The sequence below is a fragment of the Camponotus floridanus genome, unplaced genomic scaffold (assembly GCF_003227725.1).
Source record: "Camponotus floridanus strain SB8 unplaced genomic scaffold, Cflo_v7.5 scaffold48, whole genome shotgun sequence".
Taxonomy (NCBI): domain Eukaryota; kingdom Metazoa; phylum Arthropoda; class Insecta; order Hymenoptera; family Formicidae; genus Camponotus; species Camponotus floridanus.
This window is the reverse complement of record NW_020229636.1, coordinates 1,076,128-1,103,509: the sequence shown is the minus strand read 5'-3', so window position 1 is coordinate 1,103,509 and position 27,382 is coordinate 1,076,128. Positions and strand designations below refer to the sequence as shown.

Here is a 27,382-nt window from a genome sequence, read left to right as displayed (position 1 = left end):
AGGAAGTCAACAGAGGCGATTTCTATCTTAAGATATATTTCTTTCCCAGTGTAGTATTTTATTTTGATATATTCCACGCGATATATATGTATATCTCGCATGTTGTGTAATCGCCAACGATTCATCACGTCGGTTTATTTCGTTAACAAAGTAGTGTGTCGTAATTTATACGCTTCATAAGCGAAACTTCCGTCGCGTCAAAAAGTAGCGAAGTAATTAATTACTCACCTTGATGTGGTAGGAGTTGAGTTTGGTGCGGGGCAAACTGTTGAAAGCGCTGAAATCTAGACGACGGGAGAAGATGCCGTTGGCGCCACAGCTTTGTCTGCAAGCGGACAAAACGGGATTATTTGCAAGATATTAAACAGACATACGTTATGTGCATTACTAAATGCGACATTAATTTATATTAATTTATACGTGTATATATTATCTGTATTTCTTGCTCGCGTTCCATTCTACATCCACATCTATTTTCAAAAATCGATGCTTGTTACGTTAAATATGGACATTGATATCGAACGACACGGGTCAGCAGAATCGTAAACGAACCCTTTAAAGGGCTTCGAAAACGAAAAAGCGTTCCAGTGAATTTTTCGCAATTCATAATAACCCCGGACCCTCGGCCTCTCGCTTGACAACTTTCTCCCCCAAGGATGCCAGTATATGACCCTCGTCCTGCGAGCCATGCTTCTTTTATACATGTGCGACGATGAAAACAAAATACTCTAATTGTAAGTACGTATTCGCACGTACGTATGTCGCTTTTTACTCAACTTGTATCAATTGTCATAGAAAAAAAACGAAAATAAAGTTCCTCGAGATGAAAGCGTACTACAGACCAATTACGCGGTACAAATTTCATTAAATAAAAAATTATTAATTTATCTCAAACATTCCAAGCATTTTCAATTCTTGAATTATTTTTAGATAAATCGAAAAGATCACATTTTCGCAATTAATCAAAATTAATTCTAGTACGATATGAAACTTTTTCGTGATTTTTCTTAGTGTCGTTTAAATTATAATACATTAGAATTATTATTATAATTAAAAAATTTTAAATCACAATTACAAGACAATATTAAATATTATATATTATCGGCTTCGTTAGAGTTCACAAGTTAAAATTAACGCTCGGTGATAGAGAAGTAAATCGATAATTATTTATAGATGTACATTTCCGATGTTTTCATAAACAACTGTTGCGCAACGTTCGACATAACAAGTCAACGGCGCTCTAGCTGACGACGATGTAGAAGAAATTCCGCGATAGGCAAATTAAAACGATAAAATAGAACGACAACAGGCGCCAGTGAGGTGGCTCGAGGATACCTAGCGCGGAACGGGAATTACAACGACGACGACCATAATAGTCGGTTCGAGCTGTGCAACATAGTTGCGTCACCAGGAAGACGAGCGGGCAGGCGGCGAACGATAGGCGTCAACATAGTGGCAAGCCAGGGTGGGGTGGATAGAGTGGGGAACCCGCGACCTTGGCCTCCACTCTAGCGAGACCGTCCCTCTATCGCCGCGTATGTATTGGTTATGTTTGGCAATGTCAGTCCAGGGTCACGAAAATATTGCGCACTGTCGAAGGCAGGCGACCGTTTTTCGCGAAGAAAACACTCGCTCGCGTTATGCAATGCGTCACTCATTCGATATCTAGTTTTGTTATCGGAGAGAAATGCTTCTCGCAATCTTGTTACATTCGATCTTTTTTCAATGAATTCTAAAGTACTTTTGCTAAGATAAGTTGTTGAAGTATCTAATTCACATCTGACATCAGCATGGTTTTGAATCGGTAATTGTTATTTTTCTGAATTTACTCTACTCTTTGATTGAAAGGCAGCTATAATTGTGGTCACAACATTGTATATTAATCTCTTAATAAATGCGAAGGTTCCACAAAGTGCTCCTACTCAAAAATACGTTTATTAAAAATTAATTTAATTTAAATAAAAATATTTAAAATTCTAATATTTAAATAAAATATTTAAAATTCTAATATTTAAATTTTTAGAAACTAATTAAACATTTTTCTAACGATAAGTCCAATTAATTTAAAAATTCCATATTGCAACAAAGTAAAGTTTAGTTTGTTTTATCGTACTTGTAACATCAGCGCCAGGTTTGTAATGCTTCTGATCATCGCAACAGAGCAATAAACACAACACGTGTTTAATTTTAATAGTCTATTCTAATGTATCAGACGAGATAAACATGTATCTATTCTACAGAGAATTTTGAGAGAATTTCTGAATATTTTCCGCATATTCAATTATCTCACCAAGCTCAATATTTTTTACAGCGTGCATTTCATTATGGATTTAAGCTCTTCATTAAATCATCCAATGATAGAATTTTATATTGGTCGGTTATGTGTGTATATTAAACGCACGTCGATGACTAACAACGTTATATAATATGTTGTTACGAAAACTCGATTGCAACAGAGTAGTGTAGTAGCGTCGCATACGTACATATACATAGATGAAGCGTTCACACGAAGTAAATAGTGTTGTTTACTTCGCATTACTGCGATTAGTCAACAATGTAGACAAGAGCCGATAAACGCGAGGAAGGCGCCGCGGCGCCGTTTCTTTTTTTTTTTTTTGCGCTGCTACTTGGCAGCTCGCTGCACGTTGAAAACACACGTGAATAGTCGCGCGATCAAATTGTTGTCAATACATATCACGTCATTAACATATTTAAAATTAACTTGATAAAAATATTCCGAAAATTATTGGACAAAAAAAAACAGGATTATTACCCTCGAATATTGCACACGAATCATTGGAAAATTCCTTTTCGACTCGATAATTGCGCGAAAAATTTTCAAAAATATTAATATATATTAATTGAAAAATCTAGAAATTTTTCGGTATAATTACATCTTCCTCGACCTCTCCCACGAATTACACATTTCGAGAGCGAGAATCGAGAGCGTTGAACCAAACAGGCTTTGTAAAAATATATAGGAAGTACGCCAACGGCCAACTTTCGTTTTCGACGCGAGGCATTCCTCGCATTCGACTGGGAGACGACGATCGTAAAAAAAGAAATGGTACGCGCTGGAAGTCCGGAATAAAAATAAGAAGCCGGCGGTACACGTGAAAGCCATTAAGTTGGACGTAACACGGGGAAAAAAATACTAGCCCGCAGTCCAATTTAGTGCGCACTAACCGGTTTCCGTAGTTAGCATATGCACACACTCGCCGCGCTATCTGAGAATGGTATCTGCCGCGTGCGCTGATGCAAGAAAGTTATTATCTAACCTTGACGCGACTCCAATACTCGACGACTCACCCGCGAGCCTCCAAATTCCTCGCGAGCACACATGTTGCGAAAATAAAAAAAAAAACGAAATCCTAGTTGTTATTGTCGGTCGAGGCGGTGCGAAAAAAAGAGGGAAGAAAAAAAACACGAGAAAAAAAAGCAGCGGCGAAACCGACGTGTTATTATTAGCGCGAACGTAACTGCGCGAAATATTTCCAAGCGCGTTAGATACGTAGAGCCGAGGTGATTAATCGCCTATTTGAGTGAACGCTATTGGCGAACCGTGAAATACATCTTAATCCCGCTCGATTAATCGCAGCGCCGAACTGTTTGTGCGCACGAATCACTTTTTGTAACGAGAGTGCTTGACGAACAGACGTATCAAATGTTATTGCACGATATCAATGTTTTGCGCCCGTCAGGGATTAATCGCGAGATAATTTCCGAGAAAAAAAAATCATTAATAATATAATACGCGCAATATATAATAGTCATAACGATTCCGTAGATAACACGGCGCGAGAAAATTCCGATAGAAAATTTTTCCTAGCCCGATAAGGATCATTTTACAAGGCTGTGATAAATCTTGTGCCAGTCGACGTGTCTCTCATTGAATAATTAATATATTAATCATATATATTGTACATAATTTATTATAATTTATATTATAATTAATATATTAATAATTAATAATTAATATATTAATACGTCGAAAAGAAGGGAGATTAATATTAATGCGATTTGCACCTGCCTCGTACTCTCGAGATGCCTCATGACCGAGAAACGAACACGTCTCCAAGTCACAGTCACAAACATCTGGCTTAGTTTAAGCGTAGGACGTCACATACAATAACGTCGCAGTAATGGCATCGTAAAGTACGATCGTACGATTTGCGTGTCGTGCGCTCGAACGCCGCGAGGCTCGGATCTAACATTGTTGCGCAAGCGGCACACAAAAGAGCCGTCAGATACGGACGAACGGATTGCTTTTCGTAACCAAACACCGATGTATCGAGTGCGGTCGGTACATCTCGCACAGTGACGGATTACGTCTCTAGGAAGTGTTTCGCACTCGACACTTCTTCCCCCTCTCCCATTGAATAATTACGCTATCAAGGCGCTTATAAAGGAGAACTATCGTGGCAATCGCTTCGTGTTGCGCGCTCCTGGCCTTCCTCTCTCCCCGTCACCCTCTTATCCCAAGCCGGCGGCGAATCGTTCGCGATTTATTATGTCGGCCGCCGACCGCGAGTTAGTCAGCGATTCCGAGAATTGCGTCGTTCGTTCGCGGTAATATCGCTCTCGCAGAGGCGTTTCCTCCCCGCTTCCCCGCTGGAAATAGCGGCGAGCCGAGCTAATACCAGGTCGCCGCGTAATCTTTATCCGAGTCTTTATCTCCGGCAAACACGGGGCGCGTGCAACGGCGATAACGATTATTGACGAACGACTCGCGAATGCATGACAAGTTGTTGTCGAGAAAAAGAACGTCCACGAGGGGACATGTTTTCGCGCGCTCGCGACGCAGATACGCGCTGCGGTTATGCAACTAATCACGTTTATCGTCGACCGCTCGACACGGACCTGACCTATCGCAATATATCAGCCGATTACGCTCTAATTTGTTATCGCGGATTAATGGATTCGATATACAAATTGAATAACGATAACGAATCGCGCGGAAGGGGCTCGTCTTTGAACAAAAATGATCGCGCATTCGGCAATTTTTTGTTCTTCCAAGACACGCTGGAGCATGATCGGTGATATCATCGGAAATATATATATGTAGCGGTAGATGTACGGAAAAACCGCGCGGTAGTTGTAGGGGATTATCGTGCTAGATTATTTCAGGCGACTTACGTCAGCGTGCTTTATCGAATGCCTGACCTAGACAATACCTATTCTATATAAAGAGATGTTAACTTTGGGCAACAAAACCTATTTTGAGAGAGAATCTAAATATAAAAGATTTAAAAAATTACTAAAATGTTTTCCAAAAAAAAAAGTTGTAATTATTCTATTTATTATATATTTTAAAATATTATAAAGATTTGATGTTTTTAGATACTTATATTTTGTTAAATTATTTTTTATATAAAAAAAGTAAATTCCTACAAGTATTTTCATATTCTTTTCCACGTTACAAGTTCACAAATTAAAATCTGCATTTGCGAAACATCATGTAAACTTATTCGGGTCATTAAAATTTAACAACACGCATTAAGAAACCTGATAGCGGATTTTTATAGAAACAGGAAACTCTTATTAAATCATCGGATCACCTAGAGACTTATACAAACATATTAGTTACACCTTTATCATATTCTGTCGCGACGCTGACGAATCTGTTTCGCGTAAGAAATTCTTTCTTACGAAAAAAACGAGTTTTCTGTGAGCTTCGATAAAAATGCATCGAGAGGCAATGTTAGAAAAATTAATATATTTATTGCTTCAATATTCTATTTAAATGTTTAAAATCAATCTGTATATTTATATGAAATTTGAAACATGTGATTCATTGATTCGCGCGTTGTATGTCGCAAATTAAAATACTTTAATGTTTTTATACTCACAATTTAGTGTCAAATGTGATCGCTTGACTCTACGTTTTATTTATTTAGTGTAAATTTACAATATATATGTATATATATAGTCGATGTTATCGAGTGTCACATTCAAGGATAAATGTGAAGTATGACTACGTGACTATGTCCATAAACAAGTTAAAGATTGAATTGCTATCGTTTGAAGTGTCTATTAATAGATCGACTCAGTCCAGTTTATGTTGATTGGCAAAATGGCCACATTTTGCCAGCAAGAAAATGAAATGTAAATTTATTTAAACTCGCAATGTTTTTTTGTCGATCTTTTTGTGCCCTATTATATAAATATATATATGTGTACGTAACAATATCTATTTTATATATTTAGTTTCGAATTATTTCTCTCATACTCTTGATGAAAAAACGTTTCAAGACAGTTTCTGTATAGGCATTTCTCCAAGTGGAACACATCTTGTTTACGCTTACTGGTTGTTATTTACGAGCACAAAGATCTAAAAAAAGCCGAAAACTAAAATGGTGGCGCAAAACTCAAGACGAAACAATATTCGTAAATATTGTATTAGTATTGAAAATTTTCCAAAATTTTAAATCTTGTCTTGATCTTGAATAAAACTTTAGCAAAAATGTCGTGTTACTTTTATTAACAATTTTTATCTAATAATGAATACTTATTTAAAATAATATATTGAATATAATCTTTATATTATAATATATAATTTAAGATGAAATTATTACTATTCATTTGTTTACTATCCAATATATGTTATCTTTATGAAAATGTAGTTGCCGGCAATGATGCCAAAATACAGACGTAGCTCGGATACGCATAATTAGAGAAACGCGTACATGTATACATGTAATATTTTATATAGCTAAATAAATGTATAAAATTGTTTATATTGTTTATTATATTAATTTATATTGTTTCTAAATTTTTAAATATAAATGCTTTTATTTTTTAAATAAAATTTTTTAAATTCGTATAATAATAATTTTTTTATCTAATTTACAAAGATACGTATTTTAGCTTTTATTTTAATCAATAATCTTGACAATTTATCGTCTTGAAAATTAATCACAAATCTCGTCTTAATCTTGTCTCAAATTTCGATACAGGACAAAATTAAAGATATAACCTTAGTGCGACCTTAGAATGAAAGTGAAACTTGGCGTAGTAATTCAACGATATTTTTTTCACTAGAGCCTTTATCGCATTTTTGCGCAGTTGAGCGATAACACTCTCGTGAGATGGCCTCTTCCGTCACCAGTCGCACACACGTGCACAACTATATGACATCCGGTATATACAATACACCTACATACATATATCAACAAATACATCATGCGAAAGAAACTAAGCGCCACTGGGCGTGATCACGAATGATACACTCACACACACACACACACGCATGCCCTATCTCTTTTACGTACGTGTGCATGAATCGGACCGTGTTAATGGTACTGGAATGCAGAGCCACGGTAAAATAAAGACCTCGCACGACCGCGAAGAAGTCAACCCGATAAGACTTCGCCGAAGATGTCCAAGGATGGAGATAAATTCCGCGAAATCGTTAATATTCAAAAGAGCCAAGTAGGATAAAATTATGCTTATTTTCCTAGCAAGTAAACCGAGCGTTATTGATTCAGGGTGCATTAAGATTGATAAGATTAATGCATAGTTCGATGATTATTCGATTAATAAAACTCGACTGTAACAAGTAATGGAAACAAATTATTAAAAACAAGCTACTTAATTGACAAATGGCTCACAAGTCAAAGCATGAATACTAAAGATACCGCAAAAAAGTCTTGTATCAGCTATTATCCACTTCACTGAAGTAGCGGCATCATTAATTTTCTCCGCTTATGAAACTTGTCTAGCAAGCTGTCGGAAACAAAAATTAAAAATGTTTTCGACGGGTAATATATAAGATCGGTAGTATAATTCTAGGAATTATACAACATGAGATATACAAAAAAAAACTCGCATATGCAACATTGTTAATGTTGCACGGTATTTCTAAATTGATCGACAATTTATCTTCAATCAATAACATTTTATAAATTCCTTTGAGACTTATAATAAAATATTTTCTTCATATGAGATGAAGAAAAATTTTTTATAAAATAATCTATAATGTAATCCCATTATTTATCAAGTTGATTGAAAACTGATACGAAATACTTAGCGTGCTTCGATGGAATATGCTTTCGTATCTCGTCTTTGTCAACGCAGTGACGAGCCGAGGATTGACGAAGTGTTTAAATTACAGAGATCAAAGCACGCGCAAAATTCATTGTTAACATACGAGAGAGGATAGGATGAGTACACAGAGATGGTTATCGGTAAGCCGAAAGCGTTCAGAAGGAATTGCCAGGTAACGAGATAGCATCAGGGGAGAGAAAGAGGGAGAGAGAGAGAGGATCGACTTATAGATAAATAGAGTCGGTGTCTTGCGTCCTCGCGATGTCCTTGAACGCAGCGGATGAGACTCCTGAATTCGCTTCACGAATTACTTACGAAGCACGTGAGGATCTTGCTAAAGGCGTACCAGCCAGCTGCCACGTGCGGTTTCCACGGACGGTGACAACGATGACGAACATCACGTCTCTTGTACATACGTGAGCCTACTCCGTGGTGTTGTGAAAAGGAGAATCTTCTACGGCTCGGGACTTAAATCCCCCTAAAAACGGGTCGCAGGTGTGCGTTAATGAGTCGAGCAACGATAATGGAAACGACGCCACAGCTAAACGTCAGACACAATGGATCGACTAACCCAAGCCGGCCGGCCAGCAGTTCTAGTCGCTCGATGTCGCGTGAAAATTTGTACAAGCTGCTTCTTCTTCTTTAGCACTTAACCCATCCTGGGAAACTTACTTCGCGCGAACAAAGTAAACGCGTTTGAATTTCGTGCGTTCCCACAGCATTCAAACACTTCAAAATCACGATAATCTCTCCAAAGAGAAATATAATACAAGAAATATCCCACGTGTTTCCGAATTTTATGAATTTTTAATCTCCTTTTCTTTAGATTTCTTACTCGAAATTAATTTCAGAATACTAATTCCGTTTTGCATACCGAGTCTAACGAATATAATTATTAATACAGCAGTAAATATAGTGACTTTTTCCGTCGAAGAAAATTCTTGACATAAAACGTCACATTTTCCTGCCAAAAATGATACTGGAACGTAAAGCCAGCGGAGAAAAAAAAATCGGAGACCGGTTCTGCGATTTCTATCTATTAATAGACGACATAAACACGGCGGAATGATGATACGCGGAGAAGAAAAACAAGCTTCACGGATGACAGCCACGGGGAGACATTGATGGCCGCCGGTTGTCGGTTACGTGCGTCGAATCACGATGCAGAATCCCCCCCGGTGCATTCGTTCGCGAGAGCGAACCTGCATGTTCTCGATTTAATTGTATGCTAATGCCGCGTGCTCGATCCAAGCGTGAAAGCTGGCTGCTGCAGACCCCCCCCTGCCGCTCCCCCCCCCGTTCATTAATTAAACGAGGACGATCGGGAGGTGGGGTTTCGGATCCGCGATTCGTCATCGCGTCTAATCTCGCCAGATATTCATTAATCGATACGAAAGAGCTTATTTAACGCTTCGAAAAAAATATGAGAATAAATCACTCGCGTTGACTCTCGCAAGTATTTTTCGCGACAGGCGACATTGACTCTTGTATCTTGGACGCGTAGATTTTTTTTTTCTCGCGAGCAAATGTGTAACGTGTCGAAATGTCACTTGCGAGATGTCACTTTCGCCGTTATCAATCTATGTCACGTTAGCGACACGTGTCTAAATGTTGCAAACAACTTCGGTATCAGTCGTAATATATTTTCTTCCTCTCTCGTGTCAAAATACTCGCGTCTTATCCCACGCGATGTATCGTTATGTGACCCCGGTGTGTGCACAAAGCCCGTCCCTCGCGGCTATCGAATTTATCGAAGCAAGAATATCGAATGGTACTGAAGAAAGCGTCGTGTAACGTACAGGCTGAAATTGTTTATATACCGAGGGATGAATCCGTCAAACACGCACGTTCGCAAATATAGCGAACCACCCACTCTGCGATATATCCTCTCTCGCGTTCTCTGTGTTTCGTTAAATCCTGTCCGAGATCGAAACGAAGCTTTTGTCGCCGACACGAGCCGTCTTTGAGGGTCAATGTCAGCGACATACTGTCAATGGCGAGAGCACGGTGGACGATGCTTGGAAGGGCACGATTTCGAGTGTCATGTTCAGGAACGCGTTCCACTCTACCCTTCCCCTATTTTCATTTCGAGAGAGAGAATATCGGCTCAATTGTTGCCATGCTTTGTGCGACGTGCACTCGACTGACTCGTCACCAAAGCCATCACCGGCGAATCGAGGGAGAAAAGCGAATATGACAATCGTGGGAGACTGCACAGAGGAAAATGTGTACTGTATTCAAGTAAATATTTATTTTAAGTATATCATAAGTTTGTATATCCGTAAATATATCATAAGTTTACCACAAGCATTAAATTTAATTGAATATATTCTGTATTTTAGTCAAGAATATTGAATTAAAAGAAAAATTTGGTTTGCTACAAAAGTTGACGTAAAGGAAGTTTGATTTTTCTTTGATACAATATTTTTTTTACAATATTCTTGAAGAGAAAATAAATTCTTTTCAGTACATGATAATGAGATTTTCTAACACTTGTGATGAGTATATTTTAAGATTATTATCAAGAATATATTTTTTGTTGAAGAAAACTATTGCTTAAAAAAAGAAAAATAAACTGAATAATAGCTTTTCTTGGTAGTAGAATAATATTTTTCTCTGTGTGCGTCTACGAAAAATACAACCTGTAGTTATGCAGCGTAACAAATTGTCATCATTCGTATATAAAACTATCTAAACTAATTAATAGAGCTGATATTTTCATGTTACAATCAAACAGAATAAATTATCATCTCGTATATAGCAGATTTTTGACGGCATATCTTATAAAATAATATTTTATAAAATTTATATAATTTAAAAAAGACATTTTTGTCTTTTATACATGTAAATCGAAGACTCAAAATTTACGGATACGGATTTAGTTTTATGGCACGTGTGGAATCACGAAATATATCGGTTCCTCAAACTTCACTTGGATTTAACCAGACTGAGAAAATCGTATTACTCGACGGCGAGTATCGATGGAAGCTGCACCGGGAGAATCGAGGCAAAAAAATGTCGAGGACGAGAGCCATCCAATAAACCGAAATAGAGTCGGCGGATAAGGAGCTTTTTTTCTCGCCGGGGCACGTACGCGCGTGAGAAAAAGGAAGTCCAACGATCGTGTAAGGAGGTCCTTGTAAGCGGACTTATCCCCGAAGCGATAACGGACCTCGAATGAATCTCGCCAAAGAGAGAAGATTACCTGAGAACTCGTCTAAAGGTTAATCCCCTCCCCTCCCTCGAGCCTTACCCTTCTTATTATATGTAGTTATATAACGCGGGGAACTGCCATCCCCCGGATTATATGCTCACGTGCTCCAGAAAGCACGAATTCAGATTTTCAAGAGACAGAGAAACACGAGTACTCCCAAGCCTCTCGTAATCATTTCCTCTCGCGTATATAAAATCCTCATTAATTCGTATCTCCCGTCGGACTTGGCTGGAAATAATGTAGACTGTCGGCAATTTTAATAGTATGTTTAAAAAAATATATATCGAGGAAATTATTTGATATTAAAAATTTTATACGCCCAGCGCATTGTTTTCAAGTTAATTATAATATCGCAAATGCAATAATAGAATTATTCTGATACGTATCTCATCGAATATGTCAAAAACAAATACCTTATTAGACTTGAATGAACCATCCATTATATACACGATAAATATTGTATAACTAATTAATATAGAATATATAATATATTGCACACACACACACACACACAAAAGTGTAGCATATTAAATTAAATAATAGAAGAATAATAGAATAATACAAGAGGAAAAAAACAAAAGATTTCGTTATCATGATTAATAATTTGTAAATTTTTCTGGCAAACTCGGCGCGCGTACTCAAAAAACACATACGAGCGCGGTTGTTTATCATTGTTTAATTATTGCGTGATACATTATCAAGCACCTCCAAATATAAACATCGTCTGGGACAAACCACTCGCTTTCTATCACGTACTATTGTACACACCATAGATGAGAGAGAAAGAGATGAGAGATATAGAAGAGGAGGGAAACATTTCCGCCGCTATAATTAAATGTGGCTGGTAAAAGTTTCCCGTATTTTTTTCGACACGCGTACTCGCAAACTGCATACGAGCGCCGTACGAACAGTAAAGCGTATCATGCACGCGAGGAAGAGCGAGACGCGTGTCTCTTTCAGTCCTGAACGACGTTAACAAACCAATTAGCAGTAAACCACCCCCAGGCCGACAATAATATACACACTCGTGCGCAAAATACATATACGAATGCGAGGAAACACGCGAGTCCTCGTCTCGTTTCTCCTCTTCTGCTCGTCCTCCTCTTTAACTCGCTTCCGACGAGACGGCGGAATGAAAGAAGCGGAAGAGGGCGAAAGATGTGCGCGGAGGATAACGGTATCGCGTAAATAAGGATCCTGCGCCGAGTCCGACAAGTCGGCTGGCGTTTTAGGCCGGTGATTTAGCCGGCGAATTATTGCGCGGACGCGATAGTGTTTGTCTAGCGAGCGTGTTTGCGACAACATCTCCCTCCTTTTGTCGCCTGCCGCCGCCTAAGGCGGGCGACTCGTAAAAAAGATGATGTAAAGGAGTCGCGAGAAAATACAGGTGAGGAGGAGGAAAGGAGAGGGGCACGAAATTGAGATTTAACCGAAGTCGGGAGTGATTCCTACGAGAGAACTTTGCGCTATCGAAGAAGCTTTGAGATATACAGCTGTCTGCTGTCTCTCTCGGGAAACGGAAGCGACAGATTCGTCGACTGCGATGCAATACATTTCAACTGCGATTGTCAACCTCGATGACGCGCGAGTCTATATTCGTCGGGGATTTCCGAGAGATTTCAATTAGCGCATTCGAGACATGTGCGCGATCGATATTGTTTGGCGATTCATTTTCTAGCACTCGACGCTTGCAAAGTCGATTCAATTAAATGCATATTATAAGTTCATAAGAGCTCAACGAATATCGTTTAATATATCGTACAATTTTGGAAGTCATTTCATTTCTCTCGACCTTTATTCGATGAAGCAAACATTATATAGATTACATTGTTTTGTATACACAGAGAAAAATATCATTCTACTGCCAAGAAAAGCGATTACTCAGTTTATTTTTCTTCTTTTAAGTAATAGTTTTCTTCAACAAAGAATATAATTCTTGATGATAATCTTAAAATATACTCATCACAATTGTTAGAAAATCTCATTATCATGTACTCAAAAGAAGAATTTATTTTCTTTTCAAGAATATTGTAAAGTTGTATCAAAGAAAAATCAAACTTACTTTACGCCAAAAACTCTTGTAGTAAGCAAACCAAATTTTTGTTTTAATTTATAATATTCTTGACTAAAATATTGCACGTATTAAAATTCAGAATATACTCGATTAAATTTAATGCTTGTGGTAAACTTATGATATATTTGCGGATATATAAACTTATGATATACTTAAAATAAATAATATTTACTTGAATACAGTGTACATTTTTCTCTGTGTAGTAATTAAATATGAACAATGCACGTACTGAATCGAAAAGATTGGAGATTACTTTTCTTTAATTTTTTTAAATCTCACAAAAGTACAACATATCTTTGTATTAAAAAGATAGATGAGATTGATGTGGCATTCTTAACACAAACCATGTTGAAAAGTTGAGATAATAGCATCGCGAGGTAGAACGAAAGTTGCTGCTACCTTTTGACACATATTCAATGTATCCTTACCAACTTGGGAAAACAGTATATTCTGATATCGAATTACGTATTCCGTAACACGCTCATGTAACGTTATAATATCGCAAAGTCTCTTTCTCTCTTTCCCTCTCTATCTGTCGAGACAATGAGAGGGTCCGGAGCAATCTTCCACGAGAAATTCGAGCCCGGATCGAGTCATGATGGTCGACACAAATTATGATCGTCGAAAAAACGACCATTGGAAAGTTTCGCCGATGCGAAAACGATTTTTGTTATCGCTCGTAACGCATAAAATATCTATTCGCCTTTAATCCGTATTCATGTTTTCCTCCTATCACAACCAATATTTCATAATGATATATTCCGACTATATTTAACACGAAAAACAACTGTTTTATTTCTCATGTGTCATATATTAAACAATCTATTATCTAAAACTATATTTAAATCATTTAATCATTGCTTGATTTTAATATCAATTGTGTTTCTACATATGCATCTTTTAATGTATCTTTAATATATAGATATTAATATATTCGTTGGTAATTTTAAAGAGATTATACTATTTTTGTAAAGAAATTATGTCAAATATTAAAAAAGAAAAAATTATCTAAACAAAGCACTATATCGATATTAAAATTAACATTAAATGTAATAAATCGATAATTTAAATAGTGTGTGTGTGTGCGATAAGTATAAAAAACTATAAAAACCAAAGTATAAAAAAGATACGTAATAAATTTCTGTTATTTAAAATTCGCACTCTCTCGTGTTGCAGCGTCCAATTGAAAAATACGATTGCAAGCCCGACTGATTTTCTCCGTGCGATAATTATTAGGGCGGGGAAAAAAAGTTTTGAGAAACGCGTCTCACGCAAAAGCGAAATGTAATTTCCTTAATTATTGCAATTTAGCAAGCAGACCGAAAATACGACATCGCCGTAACATACCACCCATCGCACATCGCGCGAACCTAACGTAATTAAACTCATGTTCGAAAAATGTAATTTTTATATCATTATCGTTTCTCTCTCCGAAAGTCGTGAGCGTGTGAAAGTTTTCCACCAAGAGACCACAATTCGGCTTATCACCTTGAGAAGCTTATCGTTTCTGGAATTCCATTTACAAGTTTTACTAGTTTTCACAGCCAAGTGCTAATTTTGCCTAAAGATAGCGGGTTCGTGTGGAACATTCAACTTACACATCCGAGGAAACTTTCAAGTACGCGAGATTATAAAAGTTGAAATAATTACGTAGCGTATGTTTAAACACATTTTCTCAAATAAATTAAATTACGATTAATAATTTATTATTTGTCCAGTAGTTATTGCATATTTACGGCAATTTCCTAGACATTAGTATGTGCAACTATAAACTGAATTAATTTCTTTATCAAACGAATACACATGAATTTAAATCGTATTTCGCCAACTATTTATCTACAGTTTTACATTTAACTTTTTATTTATTTTTTAGACACACTGAGGGAAAAATTTTTTTAAATCAAATAAATTTGTTTTCTTGAAACTTTTGCTTTAAATGGAAAGAATTGTTTATTTCATTTAAGCAAAAGCATTTAATTTTAATTAAATATGTATGTTATATTAAGTACATTATTTTCATTTATTATATTTTTTATATTTAAATATTATTTTCGTAAAATATATACTGTAATTTATTAAATTAAATATATTATTTTTTAAAATTAAAAAATTTAAAATTTTTGGGAATAAAAAATGCATTTTAATAAATATTTTGTAAAATTAAAATAAAAATATTTAATTAAAAATTATATTTTTTAAGCATATATATTTTTTTAAACATATGTAAATAAATACTTAACTTAAGCAAACAGACGTTTTGAATAAAAGTAAATACGTGATTAGTACCTACCGAATAAATAGCTTTCTTAGTTAACTAAAATTTTTTTATTTCAAGATAATTTTTTCCTCAGTGCACTTTACTCTTTTATACGATCTAAAATAAGTTTCATCAAGATCGATTTTTTTTTAGACTATATACAAAACAGAGAAAGAATTATACCGTCGTCATTTACGATCGGTAACAAATTGTGATGCTTCAAAAGTTATATTGCATCTAAAGTATAACCTTGATTTTTTTAACGCAATTTGTATTCATGGCGATCTTACTGCGGGCTTTGAACGTGCGAGCGAGCTCGTCGACGCGATAAAATTTCGCCTTCGCGAAAAACTGCGCCGAAACGCACGAAGTAGGAAACCGTGCGAGGAGACAAAACGGAAGAAATACAAAGAGGAAAGAAAGAGGATAGAATGACTCGGCTGCAGTTCATGAATGTTAATGACATACACCAGCAGTCGGGCGCGTTCTTCTCCCCCTCTCTCGCCCCCACTCGTCTCGCGCGATCCAACGCATATTTGCATGAATTTGGCAAACAGCTCGTTACGAATGCGACGAATGCCGTGTACGCGCGTGCGTGCAAACGTGAGCGCGCGCGTAAAACGCGTGTGTTTAGGTCAACGTGTGAAGGCCGTTTGGCGCCTCCCGCTCATCCGAGAGTTGAATGCGAAACGGAATTAATTTTTTTGGCTCGTAATTACCAGGCCTTGTCACGAAGCCTTACTTGAGAATCGTTGACTGGGTTCATTATCACCCCGACCTTCGCATCGATTATCTCGCGTGCCGGAAAAAACATTCCGCACATTACGTCACTTGAAATTTTACAAATGCTCTGTTTAACTTCCTGTAGCGATAAATATCGCTATGAATACCAAATGCAATGTCGACGATTGTAAGCGAGGAGAATCCTTAAATTTTATTTCGCTTCTCTTTTTTTACATCGACTTTTTCCCGCCGAGCTCGGACAGAGGCTGTTTAACGAAACATGCGCTTTTAATAAATTGGTATTATTATTAACGTCCTACGCCGAGGGAGGGATAAAAGTTTCAGCTTCGCGGTGGTCCACCGCGGGTGTTAGACGTAATGAAGTCTAATCCCTTTATAAACTCGCCTTCTTCTTCCATCCATGCTAGAATGGTGAAAGACACACAACGTACCTTCGTTTAACAAAAAAGTCATTTCAACGCGCATCGTGCGGAAATTACTTGCGCGCTATCTGCAAAAATGAAGATAGGATAGAAAGGACGTCCTTTCATCTCACGCGGTACAACTGTCGCTTGCAGTTGGAGATGACAAAACTTTTCGTAATATCGAGCAATATTCGAGAATTCCTCAACGATTTTTCTCCATCGAGAATTTATAAAGGACGCATCTCTGAGAAATATTTGTTTTCATATCTTTATTCGTATTAATTAAAATATTAAATTTGTTGAAAGGGACGTAACGTGGGAACCTTAAGAGAAGAAAGAAAATTAATATAAAAAAGTTATTAAGATATTACTAAAGGATCGATGTTTTCAGCCAATTATACATCTATATTTCCGGAATATCGATATTACTTTGATACCTCTCATTAGTCACGCTGCCTTTCTTTAATTGGAACATCCACGGCCCCGCTGCTGTGCGCGGAATGTCTTATTTGGGAAGAGGGGAAAAAAAACGCGACCGATAATAACGCGAGAATTCTGTTGGATTTGTCGACGAAGCGGGAACGAGAGAGCGTATCCCCTCGGAGGGAATTTAATTAAGAGCAACTTCCACCTTTTCAAAAAGAAACACGCGCGAGAGGGAAGAACATCTCGCCCCGTCATCTTTAAGGCATCCTTGGAGCGTTCTCGGCCTCAGGGTCGGGGTTCAGGGTCAATCCCCAAACTCGTTGCTCCTCTCTCTCGATTCCCCTGCTGCCGGCTTACTTCTACCATTACTTCACGATTCTTTACAGGAGATGTCTCCGCTGCAGGCGGATGCGATTACGAGCGCAAATGGCGCTTTTTCTTGCACAAGCACTTTATTCGACATAAATCAACAATGGCATTGTGTTAAAAAATACGTTAAAGAGACCTCGCCGCTTTAAGGATGTTTTATTCCTATTTTCCAAATATTGAGAATTCAATGAAAATTGTATAGAATGTCCTTACATATGTTTAGAATCTTCGGTACAATTTTTCAATCGATTCACTAAAGCGTTCACAAGTTATAAGGATTTTAATTTGCACCGAATATTAACATGTGTTCTTATGGGAAACGTATAATCATGTCGATTCAAATGACAAAAACACATGGAAATAATATTCAGAATTTGTTTAAAATTTGCAAAAGTTTAGATACAGAGGAAATATTTGGTCAAATAATATTATACAAGTAATGACTGGTTAAAAAGATATTAAATATAATTCAATGAAGTTAGTCATGTATCTGTCACAAGGCGAAATTCTCTGCCAAAAGTTAATCATTTCGATTAACAAATTCGGAATATTTCAATAAAAACGCAATAAATATTAAAAAATACATCTCTGCACACAATTTCTCATACTCAAAACATACCAAAAGTGGATATTCGTCAATATTGATTTTCAGCTACTTTTTGCTGGGATTGTACAAAACATCCTTAATATTCGTTCAACTTATATTCATGACAGATTACGAGAGAGAAAATGCAATATAATACTTTGTATTATATCGATATATAATTAGAAGAATGAGAATGGTCGTATTTAACGTTGTTAAACACAAGGCTGAATTTGAAAAATCTGACAGATCGCTGGTGTCATGCACCAAATCTTTCTACGGATACACGTTTTCCCGGTTTTACGCCAGTCGACGTAACGATGCTTATTGATATCGATACGTGTGATATATCGCTATAAATTGCACGGACGTGATCGTGTAGGCGATTATCAGCGTTCGTAATGTATATAAGCGCGACGCGAACAGAGATAGAGAGAGAAAGAGAGAGAGAGAGAGAGAGGAGAGGCAATTCGTTTGCGGAACGCAATCGGCTGCGCGAGAGCGTTAATCCATACGCGTCCGCTCCAAGCTTGCAATTATAGATAGATTAATCACGATCACGCACATGCGATCAACAACTCTGCAATTTGACTATCTCTTCGCCTGTCCGACTCACTTTCGAATGATACAAATAATATAATGGAACTAATTTGCTCGACAATCTGAAATGTAAATTTTCTCGCGTATCACGAGATAATTCGTTCCGAACGCACTTGAATTTTAACGAAATCTCCGACAACGAGAACGCAATCGCGATTAGCGTCTATCTCGTGTCGAGCAAATATGTTCCCGCATGAATGCCGAAAAGAATAAAGGCGCAAAGGCGTAACGAGTAACTTGACATAGCGCGCCCAAGGAAGGAGAATTATCTAAAAATTATCGGCTACACGCTTTTCCGAGAAGTACAATCCCGTATTCGCTATCCCGATTTAACTGCGACGGACGCAATTTAAGATACCTTATCGTTATCTGGTAAACCTAGACTCTATCTGACGTTCTCGAGAAAGAATACGCGTCCGCGAGATGAATACGTAGCGTATAAATTTGTGATATTATTTCCCGGCAATTTTTTCCGCAACGCGTTACAAAAACTCGTAAATTCAATGCACGCTTTGTCAGAGAAACTTCGCATTATCCAAGTGCGAGAAATAGAAAATAACTATACACGAGTGCACGCAAATCAGATTGAAACTAATTCGAAAAATGCCTGTACAAAGGTATCTACAATTTTAATTTTTTTTTTCACATTTAGAAAATCAATCTGAATATTTAATTTATTTGTAAACATCCTTAAATTTTTCTCTTGGCAATAGATGTGCCTCTCTACAATTTATACGCTTATGGTTTATTCGTTTAAATATAAAAGCCATTAGATTATTACGAGGAGGGGAGACGCGAAATATTAGATCCCTTACGACCTTTTTAATAGTTTACGAGTGTTCATGCATCTCTGTTACATCTAGACTGGCTCGCGACAAAGAGAAGCAAAATACAGATGAAATTTATAAAGCCGCAAAAAAACTGGCCGATAATACGCCCCCCGATAAATATTTACACATGAAAGATGTCGCGCGAGAAAATATTTGCGGGATACTTTTCGAGGGAAGTAAATGTCTACGAATAGCCGTGGAACGTTTCTCTCGCGATTTATTCTCGGTTAAAATCCGAATCTTTTCTCTATTACCGTTGCTCGTCGCGCATCAGCAACGGCAGGAATTTATAGATACCGCGCGCCGGTCATTTCAAAGATATAATAATCCGTAATGGTGCAAAGGTAGCGAGAAGACGGGAAACCAAAAAGCCGGGACCCAGGGGAAAACCATTATCGTGTATGTGAACGCTTATAAATTGGCGGAACGCATTCCCGGGGATAGTATCCTGATATTGCGCAATAAACGGGAAGAGAAATACGTTCCTGTTCTTTCGCTTATGCGCCGCGTTATATTCATAACGATCCTGAGAATTCGCAATCAACGTCCGTGCGCTCGCGATATCGTATCTCTGCTCGATGAGATCCCTTTTTACGAGAACAGGATGCAAGATTTTTAAAATAAAGATGACCTCATATTTGCTATTGTAGCACCGATAAAAATTTCAATTAAGCTCCGTACCGAGCAAATGCACCTTGACCTTTACACATTGTCCGTAATTCCTTCTTGTAATTGAAGAATATGAAACGCGGTGAATGTGTCAGGAGGACAGTAGTCTCCGGAACAAAGAAAATTCGCGCGGAAAATTTATGCGCTCGCTAAACTTTACGCCTCCGCGATAACGACGCAATTATATTGGAAACAAGAGCGTTAAATGTTGCCGAGATTGCATCGATACGCCATAATCTGCTTTCATATTTTTAAATGCAAACGAACGCTTTATCGAAATATCAAATGTAAGAAATTGTTGCCCAACAAATGTTGCACTTAATACTATTTGCAGAAAGATTTCTCCTCGCAAAATTTAACTTAATAATAATAATAATAAAAATTCTCTAAGAGAGAAAATAATTTATATTTTAATAAATATCATATATTAAGAAATTACAGTAAAATATAAATTATTCTTAATATATAATATTAAAATATTCTTAATATATAATTATTCTGAATATATAATATTTCTTAAAATATAAATCTCTCGCAGAGTTTCTTTCTGTACACTATAGATGAATCATAAAACTCGTTTGAATCGTAAAAAATGTATGTACAAAGAAAAGAGGGACAGATGGCATCAATTAAAAAAATCTCAACCACGGAAAAAAGAAAATGCGTAAGCTAGATGCCGAGGGAAATACTCGAGGGAATCCATACAAGCCGTCTGATGTAGCCGAACGCGCAGGGGCTGGCGGAGATTTTTTTCGATGACGCCAAAGGAACACGAATGTAACCGAGCGCCGGTTTTTAGTGGCATCCTCTCAACGTTTCTCTGCCTCTTTAAATGCATGGTAGCGTGATTCCATGCAGTTGGCCTTGGAAGCTGCTAGAGCGTTCAGGCTCCTCCTCGCTCGGTGGCCCTGAGAAGGTGGCCACGGTCAAGGTTACAAGCGTCCTCCGCCCCTTCTCTCCCTCGCCTACCGTTGCTTCTTCTCGTCGACCAACGTTAGCAATCACGCGGTTACACACGCACACAAACCCGAACGTGCGACTCGCGCGCGAGCGATCTAAACTCGCCGTTGCATCTTGGTGCACGTGCACTCGCCTCGACATATCCCGCCCCGATGCGATCGGAACGAAAATGAAATCGAACTACGCAAAATCCACAATTGCTGCTGATCATTGTAATCGAGCAAAATACACGATTTGAATATCAGATATTAATGCTTCTCGCAATAATAATGAATTATTTATTAGTGTTTGAAAAATTCCTGACAATAGGCTGTCGCATCAGAAGTGGCATTAAGTCGTATTATGTGTGCTGCTAATAATAAGGAATTTAAATTGAATGTTAATTGAATTCACGAGAATTGTAAAAAATATTTGAGAGGCCACATAATTTTATATTTAAATATTACAGATTTAATATCTTTGTGAAGCTTGATGCAACTTACTGTATTAAATTCGCATTAAAAAAAGCAAATCAGAAATAAATTTGCATTAAAAAAGCAAGGAGATTAGAAATAACTTTTTTACAAAGTCATTGTTGAGTAAAAATTTTCTAAAAAATTAGAAAAAAAAAACATGCTTTTCATGCTGTGTTTTTGCATTTTTCTCTGCCATGTTTGCCTACATTATACAAAGTCTTAACAAGAATATTGCGCATTCATCGCGAGCGAACTCTTAATCGAGCAAATAGACAGCTGAGGTCAGAAGTCTGGAAAAATTCAACGCGTTCAACGGCGACCGAAGGAGGCCCATGAGGGTTCCCGACCCGTCGAACTGAAGGAACATAAACAGAAATAGGACAGGTTTCCAAGGCTGCCATCTATATATAGGATGCACACCACACGAGGAGCGTGAGCGTACTATGGGTGGAGCGCTGTCGTAATCGTCGTGGTGCTCTCTCGTTGCCCTTCGTCTTCTCGCTCTTTACCGGAGGTCTAGAGCAACTATACACACGGCCGACAATGCACACGTATATCTATACACGCTTGTGTAGCGACGCCCGCTGCCGAGAAGAAAACGGACCAGCGGCGTTCATTCATGTCCTCTTGAAAGCCCGTCTAAGTCGCTTTACGACAAGCGGCGATCGACTTCGTTTTCTCTCGTTATTTCTTTCGTAGAAATATATATATACGATATAAATCGTTGCATTAACGAGAAATTATAATTTGCCAATTTATCTCCTACAAAATAGAAGCCTACACAGAAAAAAATATCGTTCTACTGCCAAGAAAAGCGATTACTCAGTTTATTTTTTTTTTTTTAAGCAATAGTTTTCTTCAACAAAGAATATATTCTTGATAATAATCTTAAAATATACTCATCACAAGTTAGAAAATCTCATTATCATGTACTCAAAAAAAGAATTTATTTTCTCTTCCAGAATATTGTAAAGTTGTATCAAAGAAAAATCAAACTTATTTTACGTCAACTTTTGTAGTAAGCAAACCAAATTTTTCTTTTAATTTAATATTCTTGACTAAAATACTGCACTTACTAAAATTCAGAATATATTCTATTAAATTTAATGCTTGTGGTGAACTTATGATATATTTGCGGATATACTTAAAATAAATAATATTTACTTGAATGCAGTATACATTTTTATCTGTGTACGTTTTATGTGTCTTATCTAAACATTATTCTTATAGATTGTATTTCTGATTTATTGCACATTTTTTATTAAAATTTCGACAGATACGCTACTTATGTCGCAAAATATCATCTTGCAAAAAATTTGTCAAATTTAAGACGAGTATCAAATTTCATATCATAAATTACACGTTAATATAATAAAAGTTGCATTGATATGAATTCTCTCGAAGGCACAAAGTTAATTATTAATTAATTAACCGATTAATTCTGAATATTTTTCAAACTCGGTTTTTCCAAATTAAGTAATTATATGTTCGCAAACTTTTTATCTGTAATAAAAGTTTTTTCCTTCGAGAGAAAATTTTTTTCCGCGCGTGTTAAGTCTTGAAAAACGGAGCTGCGCGATCCGCGAGCGTATTTCAAAACTTCGATGAGCACACGAACCGGTTCCTCGCCCCTTTTTACGAAACCAGCGAGCGACGATTAATATTAAAAGTCAGTAGAGCGAATTAACCGGCGATTGGGATCGCTGTCAAACTTGCGCAAAGCTCGGCGTCGCGTGTCTGCCTTTCGAAAACCATCCTCGGTGTCGAATTTCACGTAGCAACGAAAATCGAGAATCGATTTTACTTCTAAGAAAACCCGAACAGCGTTTCGTAATATCTTATTAGCGCACGCATTCATCGTTTCTGGCTTCTCGGAAAATCCCCGGTATCGAATTTCACCAGGCAACGAATCGGACTTGATTTATTTTTTTTCTCTCTTTTTTTCCAAGTCGAGTATTATTCGTTTCGTCATCTCGCGAGATATCTTGACATATATATCTTGCGGAAGATCGAATGCGTGCAACGCGTCAAATGTCAAAACGGCGACACGGAATTTCGGTCGGGACTCTTTAACCTCCCTTTTTCGTCTCTTTAAAGCTTCCGCCTTGTATCCCGATAGTTTCGAGAATCGAGAGTATATTCCGAAAATTTCTCGCCATAACTTGGACACCATCTGCCGCGACAAAAATCGCGCGGGACGTTTTTATCTAAATATTTGGAGATCGTAAAACGCGCGGTAAGCGCGACAAACACATAAAGAAAACGGCTGGATTAACTGTCTTTCGGTGAAATGTGATTGCGTAAGAGAGAACCGAGTAGCTACAAGTTGAAATCGAATCCAGTTTTGCTGCTTCGTGCTGGAGAGCGGAATATGATTTATTTTTATACGGCTGTCTATTCGTGAATAGGAAATATTCTGAGGTTTCGAATTTTTCGAAGTTTATAAAAGAGAGAAGTTGTAAGGACAACACTGTGTTCTACAAAAAAAGGAAAAAAAACCGCTTAATATTCCGAGGAAAAATACTTCACCTTCGGTTCTTCTTAACATAGCCACGCCCAGTTTTTATGTCACAAACATTGATATATCGTCAAGAATAACTCGCGTGTGTTCCTTACATTCCGATCTCTCTATATACTTTCGCGGTTTTATGCATTGCGTCGAGAATCCCGAATAGCGCCCTTACGATTTTCTCGCGCGTCTGCTTTAAGGTGTCGTCTTTTCCGGAAGGTACTCCTACACAAGGACGCGCGACGAAGGTTCCGACGGGAAACCGACTCCCCGACACGGCCCTTGTCATTTATCATTCTTATCCGAAGATTCAGCTTCTCTTTTTATAGAGATTCCTCTCGAGGATTTGCGCGAAACGAGCCTCGATGCATCCTCTCTCGTTATCTCGCGATGCAAAATTTTCGTCGAGGAATATTATTCGATTTCTTATCAATAATTTTTATCATCGATTGCAAATTTAAAGAATCGAAGACTCTTGTATGTTTGATAAAAATGTATATATTTTTTAGTATCGATTATTAAAAATGTATATATTTTTTATTATCGATTATTATAGCATTTTTTATTATCGATTAAAATTCGAGCATCGAAAACCATGGTTTTCGAGAATTTATCAAATTTACATTTTATAAAACATACATTGCATAAATATCGCATTGTCGAAAGAAAGAAAAAAATATTAGATAACCGCGAGCAATTCTCGTATTTCTCTCCTATTACGAAAACATGATAAAGCGATCTCAATGCGAGGGTCATAAATATAAACCGTGCTCCCGAGGAAAAAAAAGCTTATTTCTCGATAATTAATTCCGCAAATGACAAGAGGACTCACCTCGCGCGATCGCTGAAAAAGTCGACCTTGCTCTTCTTCTTCATGATGGCCTGCGGTTGGTGGAGCGGGCTGACGCTCGGCTCGCTGGTGGCCGGCGGCGAGCTGGAACCGGTGCTGGACGACAGGGAACCGGCCCTGCCGCGGCCCGACTCGATCATCTGAGCCTCGCTGGTGCCGCGCCCGTTGGCGGCGACGACGTGATTGCCGTGATTGGGCGGCCCGGCCGACACGGCCAGGCTCGGGCGGGTGTTCTGCCGGTTGCGTCGCTTCTTCTTCTTGGCCTCGTTCTCCTCGGCGCGGTGGCCGGCCACGTTGCCGAAGCCGGGTGGCAGCCAGTCGAGGTCCTTCTTCAGGTGGCCGCGGCCGCAGCGGCAGCCGCAGGCCTTGAACGCGAGATCGTAGCCCTTCTTGGTCCAGAGGTTCTGGTGACGTTGACGCTCGGACCAGCTGCGCGCGCGGCCGCAGCTCTTGAGGTACGTCAGTACCGTCTGCTCCCAGGCGTCGAAGCACTCGCGGTGCATAAACTGGCCGACCGGGCAGTTGTCGTTGTTGCAGGTTACCTTGACCGTGTCGTGAAGGGCGTTGAGGCGAATGAGAGTATCGCCGCGCAGGCACTCGCCGGTCGGGGTGCAGCACCGCGTCGTCTGGGTCGGGTTGCCCAGCAGATTGTCCATGGGATCGTTGATGCCTCCGCCACCGGCGCCGCCCCCGTTCTCCAGGAGGCCACCGCCGCCGTGGGCGCCGTTGGCGTGACGCCGCGGTGCCATGGATGCGAGGAGTCGCCCGAGCTCGAGTGTCCTTTCCTCCCTGCGTCTCTCGAACGCCGTGTCTGTCGGATGCCTCGGCGATGCGGGTCCCAAGAACGAAGGATGTCGGCGGTTACCGATGGACGGACGCGCTTGGTTGCGAGAGATGATCGACTCTCCCCGTCTATCTCTTCATTTTCGGTTACATCTCACGCGACCGGAGACCCGACCGACAGAGAGAAACCGGGGGAAGGGCGGAAATCGATCCGACCGATTCGCTCGACTCGACGAAATCAAGGCGCCTCCTATTCTCGGAATCAAGGTCATTCGTTGTTGCGCGTCACCACGAGATCGGTCGGTCGAACACACCCCTCGAAAACACCCTGCTCGGAATATGGCGTGACGTTGCTCTAGTCTCCGTGGACGCGCTGGCGCATCCAAGTCAAGGTCACTACGTGTTAGGGACACGTCGCGCCGCGAAAAGTCGCGAAAAATCGCGAAAAATCCGGAAACGCGGAGTCTCGTCGCGATAACTCGGCGATGTTATGAATCACTGTCCTTTTCTGCGCTTCTTCTCTCTCTTTCCTCTCTCTCTCTTCCTCTCGCGAATGCGTTCGTTCGTTCGTTCACCGTCAATTTGGCATTACACAGCGCGATGTTGCTTCTGCGCGCACGAGACGACGAATGTGTCTCAGCTGCCGGCTTCTCGAATGTCAGGGTCACCGGCGCCGGTAAGCGTCACCGGCGTGCGACGCAATTTCCGATGCTGGGGGCACGCGCGCGCGCGCGTCGCGTTTCACGACGAACCGCCGCGACGATTCGAATAAACGCACTTGACGAGCGAGTGTACGGTCTTACGAGGAAGGGACGCACATACGTTACAACACACAACACCTACACTGTCTCTTTCTCTCTCTCTCTCTCTCTTTCTTCTTTTCCCGTTCTCCTTTTTCTCTCGCTGCTCTCCCGACGAGACGGACGAGCTCACGACGGAAAAACGCTCGCTCGCACGTAGGGTATACCAGTCACTGAGAGAAGCCGGCGACGACAGCGTGTTGGCTGCCGTGGCGCCGAGCGCGGGCGAGCGCGAAAGTGAGGCCCCATTGGGTGAAAGCGAAAGCACCATGGTGGGGGTCACGGCTAGCGCGCCAATCGATGCGCGCCGTTGTCGCGTCCCTGCTGCTCCGCGGTCGCGACGTCGCTCCGTCTCTCTCGCTCCCGCGTCGCCGCTACCCTCTACGCCCGCGTGCCTTCTCTCTCTCGTGCGCCGTCTCCTTCCATCCGTCGCGCGACACGATAGTGCCTTGTTGATTCCGTCCCGTTCTCTCCCTCGCCGTCCCTCTCTCTCTCTCTCTCTCGTGCGCGCGCGCGCGCGCCTCGCTGCACATACGCGCGCGCTTTACTTTTCGAACCCGGCCGGTCGACCGGCCAAACAGCGAGTATAATTCGAGATTGGGCGTGTGCGCGTGTGTGTACGTCCCGCGATACGAAGCAGCCCGGGCGAATTTAGCGAGAAATCGTACGAAGGATACGGCAGAATTTGTGTCTCGTATTTGTTTCATACCCGGAATCTTTCTCTCCTCTTTCCCTCTTTCGCTCTCTCCTCCTCGCGCGCGCATCTATTACAGATACGAAGTGATGTATCGCGAGTTGTATTTTTCTTT

At 39.4% G+C, this 27,382-nt stretch overlaps 1 protein-coding gene across 2 annotated transcripts in view; it reads right to left on the bottom strand.

Moving 5' to 3' along the window:
* LOC105258730 (headcase protein) overlaps positions 1-26,767 on the bottom strand; it is a 146,264-nt gene extending 119,497 nt beyond the window's left edge. The window contains exons 1-2 of one of the 2 annotated variants that reach the window (XM_025412135.1): positions 24,973-26,767; positions 229-325 (exon numbers count right to left, since the gene is read on the bottom strand). In XM_025412135.1, the coding sequence (XP_025267920.1) occupies positions 229-325; positions 24,973-25,739 (864 nt within the window). In that variant the 5' untranslated portion in view covers positions 25,740-26,767. Of the gene's footprint in view, positions 1-228; positions 326-4,030; positions 4,413-24,972 lie in introns of those variants that run through there. The other variant, XM_025412136.1, reaches the window with a different exon arrangement.
* Positions 26,768-27,382: the final 615 nt, after the last annotated feature.